The sequence below is a fragment of the Diadema setosum genome, chromosome 8 (assembly GCF_964275005.1).
Source record: "Diadema setosum chromosome 8, eeDiaSeto1, whole genome shotgun sequence".
NCBI classification, from domain to species: domain Eukaryota; kingdom Metazoa; phylum Echinodermata; class Echinoidea; order Diadematoida; family Diadematidae; genus Diadema; species Diadema setosum.
The window spans coordinates 33,704,978-33,729,792 of NC_092692.1; the positions used below are offsets into that span (position 1 = coordinate 33,704,978).

Sequence of the window (24,815 nt, forward strand, 5' to 3'; positions counted from 1 at the left end):
GTGAGTCATGCCAATCAAAACTGGTATATACAGTTAACAACAAAATTATTCATACCCCTGAGAAATTATCAGTTTTGAGCAGATTTCTTACAAGTGAAGGATGGAGTGATGGTGATTGGGTGTTAACTTTTTACTCTCATTTGTCCTCAATAAATTGACATTGATTCCAGTTTCACCTCATTTACATAACAATAGAAATGTTGAAATATAACACCCAATCACTGTCACTCCATTCTTGTAAGAAATCTGCTCAAAACTAAAAATTTCCCAGGGGTATGAATAATTTTGTTGTTCACTGTATATACATGTATTTCACACAGTACTACAAGATGTGTACCTACTGTATAACATTTAATTCATTTTCACCCAAGTGTATGTTATGTGCATTTTCTACTACTGCAACATGCAACAATGTTTCTAGCTCCCGCATCCTATGGAAATCATAGGCATCATTTACTGTAACTTTTAGAAAGCTTGATTTTGCATCTAAGTCTTCACAGAGTTCCTATTTTCACAATGTAATAGTGCATATTGACAGCAGCATGATGGAGAAAACAAGAATACTATAGTGTTCACACAGACGTTTGCACTCGAACACAAATACACACACATACTATGTAAAAGGCACACAGTTTTCTGATACGCTTTACTTGTTACAACTGGTGTTTTGCTTCTGTCCAACCCTTTGACAAATTTTTGTCCATTGAAGGTCATCTCATTTTGTCCTAAAACACAGTGATTGCAGACCAGATCCGATGTATTCCTGACACTGATCCCAAACTGCTTGATTTGCTACATTTTTATCATCATCCTCTAAAAGAGTAAAGTGTATGCTAAATATCACAGCTGAAGCTGCGTTTGAGCACTCTAAAGCGAACCAAAGCGAACTGAACTAAAGCGTACTGTACGGTACTGTGCCAGTTTTGGAGTGTTCAAGCGCTCTGTTGAGAAAGCGTACCTAATAAGTTATTTTTAGAGGAGGTCGTGCATTTTGTAGCAAGAGGGTCATACCCCTGACGCGCTTGAACTACTTACAGCTGTCCCGAACAAACAAAATGAGCACTATGCATTATGATGTACGTGCATGATACGCGCATTCTTACACGCGAACTTTTGGAGCACATTGGAAAGTGGTCCACTTTTGGTTTGGTACAGTACAGTACGGTACACTTTAGGAGCGTTGAGTGTTCCTCTGGCGCAGGTACGGTATGGTACAGTTCGTTTTAGGAGAGCGCTCGAACGCACCCTGAGACTGCCTACCTGCACTGGGGCTGTTGTCGTGGAAACTGATGGAGTTGGATGGAAGGAAGAGCTACCCCCCTGAGTAGGCTGCTGGGGGTGGTGCTGCTGCTGGGGTGCAGGGAACTGGTCGTTACCCTGATTCTGCGGAGCCGTCATCAGCAGTCCCGGCGACTTCAGCCCGCCATTTCCCATCATGCCGTTGCCGGTTGCTGTCACGGGAGAAGTGGGCGTGGTCTGGCTGTTGCTGTGGGCCTGGGTGGAGGTGGTCGGCATGGCGATGCCCACCTGGGGGAGGGAGACGGTGGTGGAGGCAGGGGCCACGGTGTGGATGGGGCTGCCTGGCCCGGAGTAGTCGGGCGTGGGGTAGTCATTACCGGTACTCGGCAGGTTGTCCATGCTCGCTCCAACGGCCTTGGCAGTTACCATGCTGTTGCTAGGATGAGCCCAATCAAAAGAGTTGATATACCTAGGCTACCAACATTCCAGGCTCAGGTTAAGGAAGGATCCATATAGCAATTAGCAGTGGGGGATCCAGGTGGGGGCACATTTGGCATGCCCCCCCACCCATTCATTTTTTTTTTTAAACCAAAGAAATAAAAAGAAAAAAATGGGGGGCACCTGCACCCACCTTTAATTTTGTAAAGGCCCCCCTTTACGGAATTCCTGGATTCTCCCCTGATCAGGAAGATACTTGCACAAAACATGCATCTCAGAGGGAAAACATAATTCCCACATTACTGAGACATTTTAACATTCTCTTTTGGGGATATGAAGATAAGTTTTCAGGGAGCTTCTCGCAGAATCAAGAATACTTTGCAGCTCTGATGTCTTTTCAGGCATCAATTCAACACTGCATCACTGCTTTTGTGTCAACATCATCATGATTATGTAATCAGGTTGTATTATCTACATAAATGTCCGGACAGCATTGTCTTCTCCCCTTAATCCCCTCTTCACAAAATTACTGGGTTGAGGGAAAACAACTGGCATTTCCCTGTCCACTCCAGAAATTAAAAGATATCAACTCAAGCGCAAATAATTGTAATGCCTCCCATCAAATCATTGTATCATTATGATTTCACAGGGTATTACAGAGGAAGAGATATAGTAGCCAAATTACAGTGAAAACGTAATATGTGATATCAAACAAAATATCAAGTATCACAATGAATGGAGAGATGTGATAGCAACGACATCAGAATATTGTAAACACACATACTATCACAACTGATACCACTGCTGCATAAAACATGCAGAATATGAAAATGACAACACTCTCTTACGGGGGGTTGAGTTTTGTAATTGATTGTGTATTGTATGTTTTCTGCCAAATAGAATAATAATAATAATAATAATGCAGAGACTCCAACTCTCCCGTTTTCGACGGGAGATCTCCCGCCGAAAACACATTTTTGCAAAATCTCCCGTTCTCCCGTTTGAGATTTAATTTCTCCCGCCCTGGCTCAATGTCTCCCGTTGGAAAGGATTTCTTACTTATTGCTATCGTATGTTGCAAAAATAGGCCTTAGATAGCCCCAGAGAGCATCTATAACCCTAGGAACTTCGCGCTTCGCACACATAAACTTGGAGTCTCCCGTTTGCTAGGGGTTTCAGGCGGGAGAATCTCCAGATCAGAAGGTGCTTGGGGTTGGAGTCTCTGATAATGATACTACTACTACTACTACTACTACTACTAATGATAATAATAATAATATTAATAATAATAATACTAATAATACTAATACTAATAATAATAATGATAATAATAATAATAATAATAATAATAATAACGATAATAATAATGTGAGAGTTGGCAAAGTCTTGACAATTCCTACCTTGTTCCGTTCGTGCGCGGGGCAAGGTCAGTCAAGGGCTGTGTGTACGAGATGGGAAACCAGCCATTCTTCCTGGTGCGGTAATTGTGTCCGTAAAACCAGCCGTTGTTCTTTGGGCCTATTAGGCCAATAATGTCACCCTGCCACAAGGGAAGAATATTTGTGAAAGTACAGTAATGGAAACTACCCTGTCATCGAAACTCTTTAAAACAAGTGATTATACATTCTCTTATAAAGACTGAAAGGAAAGATTTCTTGCTATTTAAAGAGGAGGTTTCCCCCTATTAATCATAAAGTATACATCATGGATACATATTCACATATTTATGATATTGCGTGTTCTTCAGCAAATGCAGAAAGACTTGTGCATGTGTGAGGAAAATCCCATTTTCGGGGGCTTGAAATAACATTGGAGAAGGAAAACATTTTACGACATTGAAGTGATTTTGCAAGGTGCACTATTTTGCCTCTCAAATTCAACTTGTTTCAGTCCTGAGCAAGTGGAGGAAGACTTTAAAAAACATTATGCAATCTGAAATGAAATGAAACACTTGCAGTCTTTCACTGATGGTAGTGCAGGCTTTATGATTTATACTTAATTCGTGCATGAAATTCTGATACTAGGTACGATCTTCAGGTGAAATTTCTTGCTAAATGAAAGTATGTATGAGTAAACGTGAAAATCCTCGCATACAGTATTGGAACAATGTCTTGCACATATTCTATTTCTTTGTTTTGAGTAACCCTATGGAGACCACAATTTCAAAATATCTTTAGACAGAGAACACAAATATCCTTCACTGGTAACGGCAGTGTAAAGACAATCTCTGATTGTCAAAGAGGAAGGATTTCATTCACAGCATATTGAATTTAATTTGCAACACTACGGTCTGTCTTAGTGTCGCTCAGTTTCCGAATGACAAGAAAGAGATCTGAATGCTGCGTTGCGATGCCATGAACACACATACTGTAAAACACGATATATTCGCGGCATGAAAATTTCGCGAATTGGAGCCGACGGCCTTTCTCGCAGCATGAAATTTTCGCGACTTGCCACTGGCATCCAATGCATACTGTGTAGGCAGGACCTTTCGTGTGCATTTTAATTTCGCAAATGTTACCGCTCGTGAAATTTGCGAAATTAAAATGCACGCGAACATTCCTCGTTTTACAGTACACACCTCGTTGAAGCTGAGCTGGGTCTCTCCCGTGGCCATGTGGCCGTAGAGGGCCTGGACCCGGGTCATCTTCTGCTCGCTGTCCATCATGTCGCCCGTCTCCGACACTCGCCGCATGAACGACTGGCGGGGCAACGTCTGCGACATGCCTGAGGGGAGAGAGTGGGTTCTTGTGAAACATCTACACTGTAAAGTATTTGTACAACATAATGTGATTTACTGATTCAATGGTGGCAGATGGATAGATCTTGAGATCATTCTTATCTCTTGACCCTGAATGCCTTCTTAGTATAACTGAATATTTTCCATAAAAAAATCTGTCATTAAACTAAGCAGAGTTGCACATGTAAAAAAAAAAAAGACAGCAAAATAAAGTATATTGACAGATAGAAAAATAGACATATAGACAGACAGACGTATAGTTACATATGAATACACAGGATTAGATACATACAGTGTATATACCTGTATGATCACTATATAGATAGACACCCCAGATAGAAAGATAGATATGTAATTCAAACAACATCAATTAATATCTCCAATCCTAGACTTGGGGCAGAGGAGCAAAGCAGTTTTGATGTGCTGTAAGAAAATCGAAATTGAAAAGGGGTGCTTATTTGGGCTTATAAAAACTGTGGCAATAAAAACAATTAACACACTTTGAAACTGTTGCTACTATATCCAACCAAAGTGATTGCTACATGTATAACATGCCAGTGTACAAAGTGGTAGTTCATGATGCACTACAACATATGTTGTACATGATGTACTTGTAGTTGCGCCTTACCGTGAGGGTGATGTGGAGATTTGAGGGACTTGGAGTGTCTGGCCAGCACGCTGGGTGGGGTGTTCTGTTGCGGCTGCTGCTGTGGTTGTGGCTGCTGTGGTGGCTGTTGTTGCTGCTGGTGTTGTGGGTGTTGCTGCGGGTGCTGCTGGGGCTGCTGCTGGTGTTGTTGCTGTGGGTGTGGCTGGGGTGGCTGCTGGGGTGGCTGTCCCATGGGCGAGGCTTGTTGCTGCTGTTGCTGCTGGAGTTGGGCCTGCATGAGGGGCAGCTGGTGGACAGACGGGTGGCCACTGCCCATTCCCAGCCTCTTGATGTTGGGCAAGGTGGCACTGTAGCTGGTTGTCATACCATGACCAGTGGTGCTGCTGGGTGGTGGTGGTTGCTGCGACTCTACCTCCACTGACAGGGGGCGCTCTGCATCCGTCTTAGGAGAGTGTGGCTGTGGGTCAATGTAGCGAAGAGAAAAGAGTGTGAACCAACTCATACAGCTGAATCTTCAAAGATGGGGTCATTTTTTGCCGGCCATTGTACGTGTACACAATGTTGTAGCTTGAATATTTGGTAATTCAAAGTAACGGTAATTGCACATACTTGCCCCCCCCCCCCCCCCCCCCCACCAACTGGGACACCACCATCATTTGTACAAACTATTATCCTCTCCCGCCACTGATGATTTCTTGGTCAATAATACCATTTATGCTTTCACCTCTTCTGACGATGGAGTGGTGTTTTCTATCATACAGACCTCTCTTCTTTCTCCTCTGCTTCTTCTGTCTTCTTGCTCGTCTTTGTCTGTATTATAGGATGGGTGGCAAAAATCCTGCAATCTCATTGGTCGAGAGCTGTGTCTTGACTTTCTACTCGCCGCACGCTGCTTCACAGAGGACAGCCATTGTTAAACATGTCATTGTGCACTTGTAGCAAAGGTTTGGGCACTAAGTAAGCATTCGTACACTCAGTAAGAGCCACCTATTGGCTAGAAAACCATGCATCCTGTAATTACTGGATGCATGGTTTTGAAGTACAGGATGCATGGTTTTGGGGCTTTTGTCTATGGCAAGCCAAAAGGAAATGCATCCAGTAAATTTGTCATCAGGTAACATATGATCAAAAAATGAATTTCTAGCAAGAAAACTGTCCCCCATTCTATAAAACAGATGACGCACATGTCTTTATTGCGTCAGTGGGAATAGTGTATATGTGGTAACTATAGAATATAGCCTAAACCCACTCGGCTCTGCCTCTAGGGTTAAGCATTCCATACTTACCTCATACAACCAATTCCAACTGATCCAACAACACTCAGATCCGTGCATTATTTGTATATTATATCACTGTGTTCTTTCTTCTTTGGTTTGGTTCTTTTTTGGTGTATACACGTATGTGTATGTTTTCGTCAACAAATTTTCCTGGTTCACATACATATTGCAGTTCAATGAATACTAGTCTATGCCGTGACATTGATATCTTATTCCTAATTTGCATTTCTTTAGTACTCTGAAATAATTACATTTTACAATACACTTTTAATTACATTCAACACTTGCAAGTTAGTTGTACATAGATTTTGGACAATGAGTTATTAGTGTAGTTTTAAATTTCCAGTCAACCTTGCGAAGTATGCATTGTTTATATTATCATTCATAAGAGGGAGAACATTACAAATGGTCAGCTACCATGTGATCACACTCATCCGATCGCTGACAAACATTTAACTATAAACCCATGTATACCCAAGGAGGTACAGTGTACTCCTTGGTATAACTGTGTGATTTAATGCATTAGCATTGGTGTGAAAAGAATCCAGACATTTTTATGGCTTTACAATATTAAGTATCTGGTCTGAAAATGTACACTAGTGTCTTGTACTTGTGCCGAACAGGTGAAAGCAAGTACAGGTGCCTAAAAGCCACACTTCTACGAGCAACAACTTAGCTCACTCAGTGCAGTGCAACCAAAGATTTTTTTGTTTTTGATAAATCACCGGAGAAGGACTCAATAAGCAGTTCAAATTCAAGATAATGTGTAACAAGAAATGTTCGTGTGCATTTCAACTTTGCAAATTTTGTGAGAGCCAAGATTCGCGAAATTAAAATGCACACAAAACTTCATGTCTACACCCTATGAATTAAATTCCAGTGACAATTCACGCAATTTTGTGTTGTGAAAAAGGACATCGGCTCCAAATCACGAAAACAATTACGGCAAGAAAATGTCTTGTTTTACAATAACACAGACAGCTATACTAGATCCCAACTGTAAAAGCTGTTATTTTCAAATACAGATATTCACGCGAATGAGGTGGCCATGCAGAAACGTTTTCACAAGATGTTGTTTTTGCGATTTGACACTGATGCCTGTCCATCTACTCTGTAATAATATTATCCAGTGTGCTGAAGATCAGGTGACAATATTTTCGGGTGTTGTTAAATTCATGGTCAAACAGTGATCTGCAAGATTATGCAAAATAACAGCTTTTACTGTAACATTACCAACTGATAAGCCAGAGAAGTGAATTTGCACTTGCAACATGTTGCTAGACCAACACACACCCCCATATAAAGAGGTGGATTCATATCAATCTCGAGACTAGATTGGTCTACTTCAGGGCGAGAGTGCAATATTTTCCCCCATCCTGTTTCAGGTAGCACACCTTTCCTCCCCATGGAGGCAGACGAGGGGGGTGGGGTGCAGCGGTAATAAAGAGGGGGCTGCGGCGTCTCTTAGAGATGCCGACATAAATCATTAGCATAGGAAGGTCGCCTGTCACTCCTGACTAACGAAATCCCAGAGGGGGAGCCCTTTATTAATTGGAGCACATCCCCAGACACAGTTCAACAACATCAGTGTCAATGGTCGGGACTAAAGCAGGTACACTGCCAATGGCAATCTACAGTGTACAAATGTACATCACCCTACCATTACATTCTAACTTTGTATCAGAACAATCAAGAAATAGAACATAACAAAACCAAGTCAAACAAAACAAAACAAAACAAAAGAAACGAATCAATAAAAACAAAACAAAACAAATCAACAAAAAGTTTACGCTCTTCAGCCTTTGCTAAATATCACAACTGTGTAAGTGTTAACAATTTAAAGATATCAAGTGATATGTGTACACATAAGGCCAAGAAAACCAGAAAACACAATACATTGAAAAATCAAATGATTGAAAGATGTCATGAATCTTGATGTACAATGTAGTTATTTCTGAGCCTCTTCTCTGATTTTCCACATCTACATGTAGTCCCACGTTCTGGCCACTGATGCACCTTGTCTCCCTTTTTTGCTTTGGACTCTAAAAATATTGTGATTGCTTCGTTGAACATGAAAACATTACACACAAAATGAAATGAAATGGAATCAAGGAAAATGTGATTTTTGGAAAAGAACAACACTTTTTGATGGAAAAGACATTTTTGCTTCTCAAAAGTTGCCCGATCTGGATGGAAGGAGTTCTCCGGTGGAGAGATCACCCTCGGCTCGCCGACTCCCGGCGCTCACCTCATGTTGGGGAGACTTCTTGTTGCGCTCCTCGTTCTGCGCCAGGAGGATGTTGCGCTCGACGAGTCGCCTAGAGTTCCTCAGCTCCAGCTGCAGAGGGGTCTCTAGGGGACCGGAGAAGTCCTGCTCCGGGGGGTGAGAGAGTGAGAGTGAGAGTGTGACAGGGAGGAAGACCCGCTGCCCGTCACCACGGCAACACATCCAAGAGCGAGACAAGAGAGCGCATCACCTGACAGGAACTATCGTACATTGTATCTTTACCCTCCTTCACCATCTGAAACAAGCATGGAAGTCTCTCAACTATACTGTCTACGGATGAGATGGGTTACTGTACGTGCAGGACCGAATCAAAACGGCGGGGACGCGGGAAGTCGTGTGACTCCGCACGCCGAGGTTAATGGGTGACAAAGTTTGGAGCGTGCACATGGCAAAATGTGATGTTCATTTGTTCCCTTGATGAAGTCAAGGCATGTCACAAACTACTATTAGTGTGCTTGATCTACACAGAGTTGAGGGCTACAAGTGTTGTGTTATCATCGATGAAGTGATAACCCACTTGATGTGTCAAGATGCATAGACAGGATTGCTCAAAGTGCTGGGTTAAATGTATGACATCTAAAAAAAAGGAGAAAACCTGTGATTTGTAACTTATTATTGTTAAAGACTCTGAGCTAGCTACTTTACACATTTGCTTTCTGTCTACCGTACCTCGATTGTTACACAGTGAAAGAAGAAGGGGGTAATAAAGTTAGTGCTAAATCATAGCAGCAGTTAAAATTGCATTACAATTTCTAGCATCCCCTGCTACAGGGGCATTTTGGGGGCAGAATAGACATTTTTACTACTTCCACGAGGAAGCTATCAGCTAGCTGAAATCAATGAGCACAAGGCAATCAAAGGGGTTGATTTATTGGGGGTAGAAATTGGACCAGAGTTGGTGCAATGTTAATGAAGTTCAGGGAAAAGGGGGGAGATTGGGTGAGGGGGGGGGGGAGATTGGGTGGTGGGGGGGGGTGGTCAGAAAGGGAGCAATACAGAAACGAGAACAGGACATGAAAACATCACATGGATTTCAATTTCTCTGACCAGGTGCCCACTTCATAAAACTCCTGGCAAAAAAAAAAATTGCAAATCTCTAAAATTTTTGTTGCCATAGCAACAATAAAAATTCTGGCAGTTGATTGGCTCCTATTCATTTTTTTTTTTTTTTGTCACCATGGAGACTGACAATCTTTGGAGGAATGTTGTTCTTTTTTATGAAATGGGCCCCCAGAATGAGAGGGTTAGGACATGAAAGGGCCTAGCGGGCTACCTTGGGGCCCTTTTGTCTGCTGCTGCCCGTCGTCGACGGGCCACCGGCACTCTGAGGGTACCCCTGCCTTACATGTTCTTCCTGTAACGAAGAGTGAAATGGTAGACACAGAGACAGTCATGGGGCCTGTCCACAGTAATCATGCCTTCTCCGGCTATGTTGTATGTTTGTTCGTCTGTTTTGGGGTAACATTCGTTAATAGGCTACAAATGGTGACATCATTCCCTCCTGCCCACCTACGTAATGAAAAAAAAAAAACAACTGCCTTACTGTCGCATTATTTGCTTGGATCCTGGAGCTGAGAAGAGAAATACATCTGTTTCTCTCAAATTTCTGCTCCCCTAAAAATTAGTAGGAATTTAATCTTGCTTCCAAGGTATTTTTTTTTGGACAATGAATGAAATAAAAGAACAGCTAAGTGAAATAAAAAAAACTAAACTTAAGAGTAAGAGAGCATCGCTCCATATAAAAGACAACCCTAACATGCTTTTGCACAAGACCCCATCTCTGTAAACACAGAACTGGAAAATAAAAGAGAAATTAGTACGAAACATATTATAGTAATATTCACAATTTTTTTTCATTTCAGGTTATGTAGCAAGGAAAACAGTGCCTCTTTAGTCTCAAATTCAGACCTTAATTTTCTTGTTTTTCCTTACCCCTTTATTGTGGACAGGCCCTCAAAATATGCAATGACTGAAAAGGGGATATGGGTGACAGTTTGAATGAAATGTGCACAGTCAAAGTGAGTCCAATGCATAGTTACATGTTTGTCAATGTTTCCATGTATTTGCATGAGCAATGCAGGATTAAAGGGCAGGATCAAAAAGCAAAAAAAAAAAAAAAAGATATGAAAAACAGAAAAGAAATAGTGGGATGTAGTGGGATGTATTGTGCTGCTGAACAAATGTTACAAATATGAAAGCACTTAGTATTGACCTGTCATTGAGAATGTTTGGACAGAACATTTGACGACCACAAATTCTTGTATACAAGTCAACATGAAATGTATACATACACGTGTAAACATGTATATAGTCTGGATATGACAACAACTTCCGATGAACCACTATTTGAAAAGACCACATCATGCTGGAAGTCAACCTTGACAGATTTCTGGAGGAGCAGATTATGTTACAAATATCCCCAAGCATTTAGTAATTCACATTCCCATGGGAGAGATTCATCTGGAGTCCACGCAAAAAAGAAAAGTTGATTTCCAGGCAAATGGTCATGCACATATATATATATGTAATTCTAATACTGCTTTCCAATACACGTACGTCATGCACAGCGAAAGAACAAAGCGATGAGTCGAGCAACATTCTACCGCAAGGACGAGGCTAAATAGGTGCCAATCAGCCGGGAACTCTTTCCAATTCATGTTCGCCCGCAGACTTGAGGCAGCACGGGTAAATATTGGCACTGCTTTTAAGGTGGCGGGGCACTGCTCATTACACATGCTCGCATGCATACATCATCTTCTTCTTTTTTCCCCCCTTTCTTTTTTTTGTGTGTGTAGTGATTGACTTGTTTGAACAGCTAATATTATAGCCTCCAGAAGTTATGCACATGCATAGATTCTAGGCCAAGACTATTTCTGAAGGGGGAAAAAAAACAACAAAGCAAAAAATGCTCTAGATCAAGAGTGATTCAAGTCCATACAAGAATACAAAAAAACAAAAAAAACAACAAGCAAAAATACTTTCACTGCACCGCACAACCACAAAAGCATGAGTGATTGTATTACTTTCGCCTCATTTTACTTTTTCTTTGTTGTTGCTGTTTTGTTTTTGTTTTTGTTTTTTTCTGGTTGCACTACTTACAGCATGCATTGCACGACAAAAAATAAAGCATTCATACCACAGCTTTATAGCTAGTAAAAGTCTGTCTACTGCTTCTAAATACCAAGCATCAAAAGCCTGTCTACTAGTTCAGCAGACACAGCTGTTCCCATGTCTGTCTTGGCACTCCCCACCCCCCCCCCCCCACCCTCTATTTCAGATCTCTCTTGGCTAGCCGGCAATCACAATAAAGGTCAAACCCGGACCCTGCAAGTCCATTATAAACCATAGGGGCAGGATACATTGATAATGTATTTCAAAATTTCCATCAGCTAGTAATAGGAGACTTTTATGGTTTTGATACTCTACTCTTACAGCGCATTAGGCTAAAGTCCTATTCCAGGAATGTGTTTAAAAAATACACACACACCAAAACTTGTGATATTGCAAGGCACACTTCATTAAAGACTAGATCAAGTTATTCTTATTACAAAAGCAACTTGACTTATGTATATGATGATATTAGTGTGGAAAAGTTTCAAGTTTCATGCATGTACAGTGTAATTCATTATTGTGAGTGAAATTAATAAATGGGAGTGTGAAATTATCATTAATAATGCAATAAGGATGATATTACATGTAGCAGCTGCTGTAAAGAAACATGACTAGTATGGAACAGCAAAGATTCATCTAATTTCTAACAGTAAAATATAGATGTACATGTAAAATAAAAGAATATTTACAGTTTGAAAATTACTCACAGCTGTAACAAGAAGTTTTTATGGCATTTCACTATGAACATCTAAAATAGATACGTACAAATACTGGCTCTCTCACATGCACACACGTATGTAGTTGTGTGTATATATATATATATATATATATATATATATATATACAGTGTTATCACATGACCCTTACTAATATATAAAGGGGAAAAGACAGACAGATAGATATATAGATAGATAGATACATACATACAAACATAGATTAATAAAGAGAAAGAAAGAAGAGAGGAAGAGACAGAGATAGATTGACATATATTTATATTTCATACAGAGATATTATCAGTCGATATACTATATACACAGATGATACAGATGTAATAGAAACAAAGAGATACATACAAAAGCAGGTAGTGGACAGGGATAAAAAGAAAACAATAAGATACATTTGATTGGGAGAGAGATGGAGAAAGAGAGAGAGTGGTATGGGGGAGAGAAATATATAGAGACAGGGAGATATAAACATATTATATATGTACAGCAGAAGGAGAGAGAGTATAATATTTTTCTGGATGAAGGGACAGGACAGGTGCCTACCATCTCAGACACTCACGTTATCTTTTATGTTACCTTTACTTCCCAATGCCAAGGGAAGTCATTAATTCATGCACTACAAATGTACAGCAGCTGTGGTTGAATGTCTCATACATACCACCATACACTCGTGTACGTTTCCGCACAGTTCACATCATCCCTATCAGAGCCCGCATGCCGCTGGTCTAACATGGTTTATGGAAGCCACGAGTATCAAAAACTCTCCCCTAAATTACTCCATAAATTACAGGTTTATACAGCTTCACTTCTGAACACTACAGAGCCTCACTGAAACCACACTAACCATGCACAACATACGTTCGGATATATGCACGTTGTAAATCTCCATACACACATGAAATACAGATTCAACAGACTACCTGTATCTTGCGTACATTCCCCTATCTCAGTTTACCCCCTTTCTGTGCCAGGGACTTTGGACAGTGTCTACAACACAATGGGGTTGTCTGTGTCAATCAATGCTCAAAGCATAGAAAGAGTTAACAAGAATCTTCCAGCTACAAACCTGTTTGTAGAGATATTCTGTCATTCTAAAGCAGCTTCTACTACACATGTATCTCCCTCGTTCTCTTGCAGTTTTGATTTAACACTGTCGCAGACAAGCCTCCAATATCAATGTAAAGGACAAGCGAATTATGGTTAAGTTTACAGAGCGATGTTTAACCCGTTGAGGACGAGTCCCGAGCATACACAGGCAGGGGTCCATGGAAAATGCGTGTCATAGCAAAATCGGCCCATCCTCAACGGGTTAAAGAGAAAGATGCCCTCATGGAAATAATCCTAAAATAGCTAGATGACATCATTTTGCATGACAGCATTTTTATTTTTCTCTTACGCAGACTTCTAGACACAAGGAGGTATAAAGAGGAGAATATGAGTTATTTTTGCTTCTTGCGATTAATTTCAGTTGACAGGCAGAGAGGCGATTGGTCGAACTTGCGCGAAAGCTACAATCTTGTACCAGCAATTCGCATGCATTATGAATCAAATACAAGACTGCGCACGGATGGTTGTAGCCGAATAGTTTCATGCTCATGCATCCTAAAAAGGGGCGAAACTTGACACCCCCTGATACCAGCATCATGGGCGCGTAGGTTGGGGGGGGGATTTTAGCAAAGAGGGGGAGGAGAATGGGTGGGATGGAGAGGAGGAGGAGGAGGAGGAAGAAGAAGAGGGAAAGAACAATGAAGGAAGGGGTAGAGAGTACAAGGGAGGGAGGGACAGCTGGAGAAGGATGGAAGGAAGAGAGGAAAAAGGATTAAAGAAAAGAGGAGGAAGAAGGGGAAGGATGAGATGTGGAAGATGGAGGGGAAAGGGAGATTAAAATGGAGAAAAAGGAGACAGGATGTACAGTATGAGTTGTAGAAGAAGAATGATTATGGAGAAGTAATAAGAGAAAAGGAAAAAAAAAGGATGAAGCACATGGAAGAGAAAATATCCATTTTACATCAGGAGGAGTTTGGGGTGGAAAGGGAGGAAGGAAAAGGAAGAAAAGAAGAAAAGAAAAAGATGGAGAAGAAGATGATGAAGGAAAGAAGAAAATGAAAAAGATGGAGAAGATTATAAAGAAGAAGTAAATGGAAAAGACAGAGATTATAGGGAAGAAGACAATGAAAAAAAAAACATGATGGAGAAGGTAATGAAGAAGAAGAAGAAAAGAAGATGGAGAAGATATCAAAACAGAAGAGAAGAAGAAGGAGGGGAGGAAGAGGAGGAGGAACAGAAGAAGAAGAAGATTGAAGAAGAACAAGATGAAGATGAAGAAGAAGAACAACAAGATGAAGATTAAGAAGAAGAAGAAAAAGCAGAAGCTCTGACAAAGAAGAAAAAAAGAATGAAGACAGAGAGAGGCAGATGGTGTGTGGACTTACAAAACTCAAGATGTCTTCACATTCTTCCGGAAGCTTCTCTGGTTTGTCGCACGTCTCCGTCCACTTTGGAAGACGATGGTGGAGGACACTCTGGGCCTAGAATTCAATAGAATGGAAAAATGATATCAAAAAGATGTTATCATTCCATTTTTCATCTCAATGACTAGCCACTGAAGTCTCCACACCAATTAGTGAGAGTCATCGCGTATCTCAGAAGGTTGTAATAACAATTCCTTGCTTATATTGCATTTTTTTTATAATCATCCTAAAAAGGGATAATTCCAAAAGATTTAGAGACTAGACATCAGGAGATGGATTAGTGTAACAGCACCTGCACAAAAAAAAAACTCTGCTTTGAGGTTTAGAATGTTTTGAGCATAAAGAGAAGCTGTTTTCTTTGTACAGCTTTAGCAATGTCGATTATTAAAGTGGCCAGAAAAACTGATGTCTCAGAGCCTAGAACGGCAATGAGCCAATTTAGCAGGACATGTTACAAGGAACTGCTTGCCTAAGGAACTGCTTGCCTAATATTCCATCACTGGGTATTTTCAAAATAATTCCCTATACTCACAACTGACCATAATGAATATTAATTAAAAGTCATGTCACAAGGAGAGACCATGGAAATTTAGCAATTTATCTCTGACTGCTGGTCAATTATGTTGCAAATAGCTTTATAGTGGCCTAATATTTAGGTCTAATGCTTTTATTATGTGAATATTTGCAGACAATCATGTCACTTGTAAAAGCAGACTTTTAGCAAGTATAGGACAGAGCACTATATTACAGATCATGATAATTGTAATATTGAGTTATGTTAACAACAAATTAAAACAATGTACTACAAATAAATCTTTGAATATATGAATATGGAAATTATGACATCTGCCTGAGAGACTAATTATCTTGCTTAGTTTTAAAAAAGGTAAAGAATAATCAACAAATAAAAAACAAACTTGGAGCTGGGCCAAATGTAACTTTTAAACATGGCAAATTGAGACATAGATCATTAATTTCAATCCCTATCACTGGTTCACACTTGGAATTAAACTATACAGGACAGATGCAACCTCCACTCATTATGCTTTGCTGAATATCTACAGACAAGGCAACTTTCACTGGTATTGAAATACATGTATGTTGATTCTATTCAGTTTCAGCACATTACAATACTCTGAAGTGAAGGTGTGGTGTATCTGTTGCATATTTGTTTAACATTTCATACACTTTCTGTTTTTCATACCAACCAGCAGCTTTTTAATTGCATGACAAGCTACACGTAACTCTCTGTGATCAACCAGCCACTTGTCACATGCACTGCACAGAGCAGGTGACAACAATAGATGAGTCCGTACGGCCATTATTCCAAACATGATCAATGGGAAAATTATGCTTACAACAATCCACCACATATTTTCTCATGTACATTGTACGCTCACTATGCTGTGATGATGATGATGATGATGATGATGATTTTCATTATTATCATTTATCATTATTATTATTACTATTATTATTATTATCATTATTATTATTATTATTATCATTATTATTATTATTATTATTATTATTATTATTATTATTATTATTATTATTATTATTATCATTATTATTACTATTATTATTATTATCATCATTATTATTATCATTATTATTATTATTATTATTATTATTATTATTATTATTATTATTATTATTATTATTATTATTATTATTATTATCATCATTATCATTATTATTATTATCATCATCATCATTTCTTTGACCATACAATTGCAATATAACAAACATACCCCCTCACTACCACTATACTAAAATGTAATTTCCATTATATACAGTTTATTGCCAATGGTACAATGTACGCAGTAAATATTAAAATGTGCTATGATTTGATAGAAATCCCACTAGGGTCAAATAAATCTGCGCAGCTGGGGGAATTTTTCCCCAAATCTTGCCCAATACCACACGACTGATAAATGTTCAGTACAGTCAGTCGAAAAGCACAGAGCAACACAGAGCGGTTCAAATCTCCCCTTTCTTACTACACGCTAAGACAGCGAATCCATCAGTGAGATGGATGGCCTGCCAAATAAGCAGCAGGTCGTTTGCGCCATTTTTCATGGCATGCTTCAAGTGACTCTCCAGGATTTCAAGTACCTGCTGGCAAGTTGAAAACAAGCTACCTGCATACACAATGTGCAATGTGATTGATCAGCACGTAGTTGTCAACGTCTACTCGGTAGCTGTGAGTGTGTGACAGATTCTGATTCAATACATGCCGATGCTCAAGGAAACACATTCTGCCTTGCTTTGATAACTTGCTTTAGATTGATGGATTTTAAGTTGTAATGATCCAATTGCATCCTCCTACTTGTTCTTTAGTAGTGATGAGATAGAACTTTTTTAATTTTTTTTAATTCCCTTCAAATTGCTGGTTTGGTCAAATGTCTTTGCTCTTTATAGTAGTAGATGATGATAGTCATACATTAGTCAAAAAATTCAAATTCAAAGGTTATTGTCCACATCACCAAACAGAATGTGCAGAAAGTAAATTGTGCAAGTGAAACAATCAGATAGGAACTCTACAAATGAGTATGCATGACTGCATGGTGCTGCTGCTAAATGTTTTGCTGCTCAAGTGTACAGTGTCTTTCAAACACAACAAATTCATGAAAACGAAAGTTGCTACAGTGAAGAATTAAAGATGAAATAATTAGTGAAACACTACAACTTTTAATAGTTAATCATTTTAGCCCATCACTAAAACACCTTTAATATTCTTTTTGTTCTCTGCAGAGTATGTACATGTAATTGTTTGTTGGAGATATAGGCCTACATGTAAATCATCCCTTGCTTGAAACATGTGAGATGCTCGTGTGTAATAAAAGTGTGATACCCCTTAAGTTTACTATGAGTTGATACCAAATGATGGATGTGGTATCTTGTGAGTAATATACAGGATAACTTGTGATTTGCGGAGTGCCTTCTTCGTTAAATGAGCGTGTGTTATACGTTGAAGTGTGTAATATTCTGCCAACAATGTCACACCTAGAATGTACTATATTACACCTTGGTGTGTGCGAAGGGGATAATCTCTGATCGATACATGTATAACACTGAACCTTGTGTGCAATATGTGTTCATAACAGTTCCTCGGGTGTAACGCATTTAAAACTATAGTTTGGGTGTAAACATTATTGTGTAGTTGCTGTGTTCAACATGTGTGACTGTGATTGGTCATTCACTATCCTAAGCGTGACAGTCAATCTACAAGGAGACCACCATAACTATCTCGATGGCAGTAGCCAGACGTCTCACATCAGTTTCACTATCACATTCAAATCATGTACAGTATCAATCAAGTATTCATTGTTCATTGTCAAGAATGTCATCCCCGGACCATTTGATACACTGCTTGGAAAGTTGTTTGATTTCACTTTCAACTTTTAATTGCGATTTTCTTTCAAGAAACAGTCTGGTATGGGAGTAGCCAAAAATGTGTACAGCCAAATTTTTTCAGCTGAAGAAAATCACACTAATCTACACTAAAACAGAGTAGACTACATGTGACTCACTACAACAAAAGGATCCTAAAGTCGCTGACGGAAGAGCCGAAAAAAATTGAGTTGGAAGTCAGATCATCAAAATCCGTCAAAACATTCGGATTTCTGTTTTCAACATAATTTTGTAGTCTAATGTATCTTCTATCACCTGCCGAAATTTCAAAGCTAAATAATCAAAGCAAAGGCAAGAAAATAGCATTTTTTCTGGGACATGATTTTCCGACTTTCAATGGAACAGAAACATGTCCGAAGATTTGGATTTAGCACTGCAGCTAGACTCCGCCCCTAGCAACGAGGGAGTAATCTCATTGGTCAGTCCATGGCATCCTGGTTACTGATTGGTCGTGCGTAGACGGCTGGCGCTAAGCTTGAATGAACATCGCGGAGGTTGCTAGGAGCGTACCTTCTATTGTCAAATGGTGAAAACTGTCTTGCTTCCCCTTGATCATGATTGTGTCGGAAGGAAAACTTTGAAGGCGGTTTACTCGAAACGCCGATTTCTTAAACCACTCGACATGTGCTAATAACATCATCCATATCTCCGCAACCGGGTACTTTTATTAGTCAAGTTATAAATGACATTAAAGTGGAAGAGTAAGGGAATAATGTCATGTCATTTTCAGAAAATTGTCCTCCCCCGACTTTCGGATCCTTTTGGTGCAGCGGGTCACATATAAGCCATGCTACAATATTATGCTACTAATGATCAGCAAGAGCCTGCTGTGAAATCCTGAGCAAAGGAAAGCATAATTCAGTCTGATCCACTATCCCTGTATCCCTACATAATATGTCATTGTAAAATTAGTTTATATAGACTACCTGAGTGTATGTTTATGAGTCTTTTCACTCTGCAGCCCAAATATATCAGAATGGATAGCACACTTTAATAGAGAGCGGAAAAAATACATAAATGTAGCTGATAGTTTCAATTAAACATTGCGAGTGAGTGTGAGATGGGTGCTTTAAGCAATAAGAATCTACAGACAGACTAAACGGACTATGAAAACGACAAAAAGTTGATGATGGTTTCTCAATCTGTTAGTCTACCACCACCGCACCTTGCTGAAGAAAGCGGCATCATTTTTGATGAGGGAGCAGTACCTGTCGACCAGATAGCAGTACCGCCGTCTCTCTTCACTCCAGGCCTGTAGTGGGAGGACAATAGGAGACAGGAGGAGACACATGGAGACAGGTGGAGACAGTTAGAGACAGAAAGAGACAGGTGGGGACAGAAAGGGAGCAAAAGAGACAAGATGGAGGCACACATAAAAAGACAGTAAATGGAAAGAGAGAAAGATGGAGAGATTGAGACAGATGAATACACAAAAAGACAGCAAATGATAAGACACAGAGAGAGATGGAGATAAAAATGAAGCAGAAAGCAAAATGAAAGATAGAATGTGTGTGTGTGTGTGTGTGTGTGTGTGAGGTAATGAGGCAGATAAAGACAAGAAGCAGGAGAGAGAAACAAAAGACAGATGGAGACAAAAACAGACAGAACAAAACAATGAGACAGGCAGAAAAGATGAAAAGGATAGATAGAGTTGGAGAAAAAAACAAATGAAATGTCAATTAGAACACATTGGTTTCACTTGGTAGTTCAGACATTTAATTGCTCATTTATAATCAAATGTTCAGAACTTCGAGAATGTACTGACACATTTACACCACCACAACAAATCTCTCTTTAGTAATATATCAAGAGAGTTTTTATTGTGCAATCAATAATTGAACAATTACCTCTCTCGTGCAGGGAGAAATTATGGCTTTGAAGGGAAGGGCTTATTATATTTTCTTTTAATAGTTGCAGTGACCAGTCATTTCTAATTCAAACTGACAATATAGTTCTACTTGATACGTGTATCACAACAATAATTAGGAATTCACAAGCCTATGGTGAAACACTTTCCTTTCAAATCTGAAGCGAAAATGTTGTGAACATTGGAATTCATGTATAAAGATTTTGCCTTTTTCACACCTCAAGTGGATGAGGTATCAAATAGGATTTCATAATCATTCCATTTCAGAAACTGACACTTGCCACTGATGTCTTGTTTTCTCAATGGCAGGGCTAGTGACCCGATAATGTATACCAGGGCTGGCGGAGTGTTTTCAAACGTGTGGGGGCCCACTTCCGGGTTTCATGAGCTAACAAGCAAAAACAAAAAATAAAACAAAAAAAAAACCCCAAAAAGCAAAGGTCCTCAGCTCATCTCTCCCCTTCCATTTCTGGGGTTTTTCAGCTGACAAGCAAAAAAACAACAACAACAAAAAAAGATCTTCAGTGGAAAAACATAACATTACCACACTCACACTTCAAGATCTAGTGCTACTTACATACTTCTGGGTTTTAAAAAAAAAAAGTATGGGGGCCCAAAGTCATGACACCTTATGTATTCCTTTGTATGGTGCACAAAAAGTGTGGGGGCCCAAGCCCCCACTGCCCCCACGGTTCCACCGGCCATGTACCGGTATACTGCTATGCTCACTGGCTTAAACCATGGTAAAACCTCACTGTCCCTTCTACATGCTCTATTGTAGCAGTTGACAGATGACGCAACCAACCAGCTGATATGGTTGACAGATCTCTTCAAGCTTATCAGTACCCACTTGACCACTAATAAAGAGTCATAAAGGACAAATTACGAGCACTACAGAGTTAGGGGCAATCAAAGAGCATGAGCTGGTACCTCCTCGCTGCGACCAGTCGAGGCACCTTCAATGTATGGCGTATCAATCCAATCTTGCAAAAGGCGATTAATATATTCTGACATGACGACCCATCATGAAAAAAAAAAAAAAATAAAATCATCAGTGATTGATTCAAAAGATCACTATTGGTATGGACAAACTACTGACTGAGTACTCTGAAGCTTACTACTAGAATGACCAGGAGTTCTACTTCACTCTTATTTCAACATAAGAAATAGAGTAAACACTTAGGGCCCTACTGCATGCACTAAAGACCTCTTGTTGGAATGATGGATTCTGAAGGGTGCAGCCCCAAAGGAAATTTGCAAACTGCTGTCACTTATGAAATCCATAATTTCACCGGTGGCTTTCAACAGTAACGGATTATTTCACATCAATCTAACAATTCTCAAGATAAGAAATAGCAAACTTGATGAGATAAAAATGTTTCATATTGTAGCACTGACAAATAGTGTACTACTGTGAACGACATTTATAGAGTGGCCTAAAAAAAGGGTGAAAGCACTTTATACTACTTTTAAATCATTTTTAATTTCAGTGTAGAATACAACAGAAATATTAGCAATATATAACAATCATACCTCTATGAAGCCACCATCACAAAAACAAAGGAACAGACATGCAAAACAAAAACCTTGTGAACTACTATACTTCCCCTATATTTAATATTCCACAAAGATGACATCATTGATATAGCGATAAAACTTAAATTGGGAAAATAAAGGGCAACCAGAGACTCTCATAGGATACATCTGACAAATAATTATCATAAATTTTATATGTTATCCATAATAAGAGCACAAACAGTCCCAAACTAGAATTATCACTGAAGGTGAGTAATACCCCTGCCCCTAGTGTTGCTTTATAGTATGTGATGTCATGAGGGCAATGACGTCAATACCAAGTTTGTGCACTTGTCGAATTGGAAACAGAATAATTTTAGTTTACTGTACAATTACAGAGTTGACACTGAGTATAAAACTTACAGCAAATGGAAACATGCTTTCCCCCAGCACCACTACACTTAAAGATCATCATACACACCAAATTTAACCTTAATAGCTTGAATGGTTTATTTTGATACAAAAATGAGTGGTTACCATGGCAACACATTTACTTTAAAATAACACATTGGTGTCTTGCAAGACTACACTTCTAGATCATAATACATACTAAATTTGACTTTAATTGCTTGAATGATGGAAAAGTTATTCGATCTGCAAGGTTTTGGTAAAATTGTGGTTACCATGGCAACGGTTTGTGTGACAAACACCAAAATTATGTGTTCCACATCTATACCTCAGGGCCATAATGCCTACCAAATTTGGTTTCAATTGCTTGAAAACTGTGGAAGAAGTTCACTCCACAGGATTAAAAAAAAAAAAAAAAATGCGGCTACCATCATGGCAATGCATTGTCCCGATACAAATACAAAAGATATTTTGCAAAACTACACTTAAAGAGCATCATACACACCAATTCATGGATTAAACGATTCAATTTGATACAAAAATGAGTGGTTACCATGACAACACATCTTTCTTATATTAACACATTGGTGTCTTGCATAACTACACCTCCCGATCATCATACATACTGTGGAAGTTATACAATCCATAAGGTTTTAGTAAAATTATGGTTACCATGGCAACGCTTTGTCTGACAAACACAAAAATTATGTGTTCCACATCTATGCCTCAAGGCCATAATGCCCAACAAATTTGATTTCAATTGCTTCAAAACTGTGGAAGTTGTTCACTCCACAAGATTTTGAAGAAAACATGCGGTTACCATGGCAACGCTTTGTCAAATACAAACACAAAGAGTGTCTTGCATAACTACACCTATAGATCATCATAGATACCAATTTTGAAATTGATTGCTCAAATACTATGGAAGTTATTCAATCTACAAGGTTTTGGTAAAATTATGGGTACCATGGCAACACATTGTCCGACAAACACAAAAACATGCCTTGCACATCTATACCTCAATAGCATCATTTACCCTAAGTTTCATTTACAGGGACTGTACAGTACTGGTTGAGGTGGGGATTCATGTTTTGAACATTCCTAAGTGAGATAATGAAAAGCCTCTTATGAAATATGAAAGAGCATGTAATTTTAAGGATTCAATGTTTATTTGATGAAAATTGGTTTTCAAATGGCTGAGATATAAAAAAAAGTGCTAATAATAAAAGGCGACATGCCACAACTTTACTAGGATCTCTTTGTTTCACCTTGTTTTTGGATATCTCGGCCATTTCAAAACCGATTTTCATCGAATAAACTTTTGATACCCCTTAGAACTGCATGCTCTTTGACATCTCATAGAGTGGATTCTGAATATCTCGCAAAATGTTAAAAGCTATCCTCACCTCGACCAGAACTGTACACACCCTTTAAATTGCTTCAAAACTGTAGGAGAAGTTCGCGACGCAAGATTTTGCAACAGACTGACCGACCGACCGCCCGCCCGACCGCCCGACCAACATCACAGTGATTCCTATAGCCCCTTCACACTATGTGTGGCGGGGGTATAATGATTCCTATATACCCCCTTCACACTAAGTGTGGCGGGGGTATAACAAAAGCTATTGGGAGTACAATATACTGTACGAGCTGAAATTTTCACGTACAGATATTTTCGCGAATTGCTACTAGTAGAACATTTTCACGTGTTGTTAATTTCGCAGTTGCGAGGTCTAACTGTGCTTATCTGTTCGCACGTTGTTATTTTCGCGTGTTGTTATTTTCGCGGTTCAAAGGCGATTCGCGAAATTCGCGAAAATAAAACCACCGCGAAAATTTCAGCTCGTACAGTAATACATGGTCAATACCATGATTTCTTTTCCTGGTGGTTGGTCTACTGAAACTTACACTAGAAGTACTATATCATGCAAGAAGAGACATACATATCGATATACTATATTTTGATTTATCAAGAGTTTAGCTAAGGTTATTCTTTTGAAATCAGTTTCTGAAACTTAATTGGGGTTTCGCAAACTTGAATGGGAAGAGAGGTCTCTAGTGCAAAGTAATTCCAATGTACAATGCCCTGCAACATGGTGTCGGAGACATACAAACTTTCTGAAGACAACCTATGGCTGGTATCATGCCGCCATTCATTACACGGATATGTGTAATCTTGTCCACCTGTTTTGCAGGTGTGTGGGTGCAATGTCTGTAACAGGATCTTGTGTTTCGGGTTGGGTTGTGATAAATGTGCTTGGATGTCACTACAAACAAGCCTGTGGTTTAAAGGTAGCATAATCCCTTTTGTAAATGTCAAAAAATTTTGCATGGTCAAGGGTTACTGTCTCCAAACATTGCAAATGAAATCTAAAGGTACAACTGTAATACACCTCAGAATTAGAATTAAAAAGAAATGAAAAGCTATAAACTCAGAGATTCCAACTCTCTTGCTCTCGACGGGAGATCTCCCGCCGAAAGCCCATTTTTGCAAAATCTCCCGTTCTCCCGCTTCAGATTTAATTTCTCCCGCCCTGGCTCTGTGTCTCCCGTTGGAAAGGATTTCTTTGTACTTATTGCCATCGTATGTTGAAAAATAAGCCTTAGATAGCACAAGAGAGCATCTAGAACCCTAGAGTTTCCAGGGCCCTTAAGCGGGCCCTGGACCCCGGCCGCAAGGAACTTCGCGCTTCGCGCTCGTGATGTGCCCTTT

At 39.4% G+C, this 24,815-nt stretch overlaps 1 protein-coding gene across 1 annotated transcript in view; it reads right to left on the reverse strand.

The window, feature by feature from the left end:
- The window catches only part of LOC140231516 (BAR/IMD domain-containing adapter protein 2-like), a 110,183-nt gene that overhangs the window by 6,202 nt on the left and 79,166 nt on the right, over positions 1–24,815 (reverse strand). Inside the window, 7 exon segments of the mRNA XM_072311651.1 lie at positions 1,261–1,675; positions 3,078–3,217; positions 4,259–4,404; positions 5,046–5,481; positions 8,550–8,672; positions 14,857–14,952; positions 19,478–19,564. Of these exon segments, the coding sequence (XP_072167752.1) occupies positions 1,261–1,675; positions 3,078–3,217; positions 4,259–4,404; positions 5,046–5,481; positions 8,550–8,672; positions 14,857–14,952; positions 19,478–19,564 (1,443 nt within the window).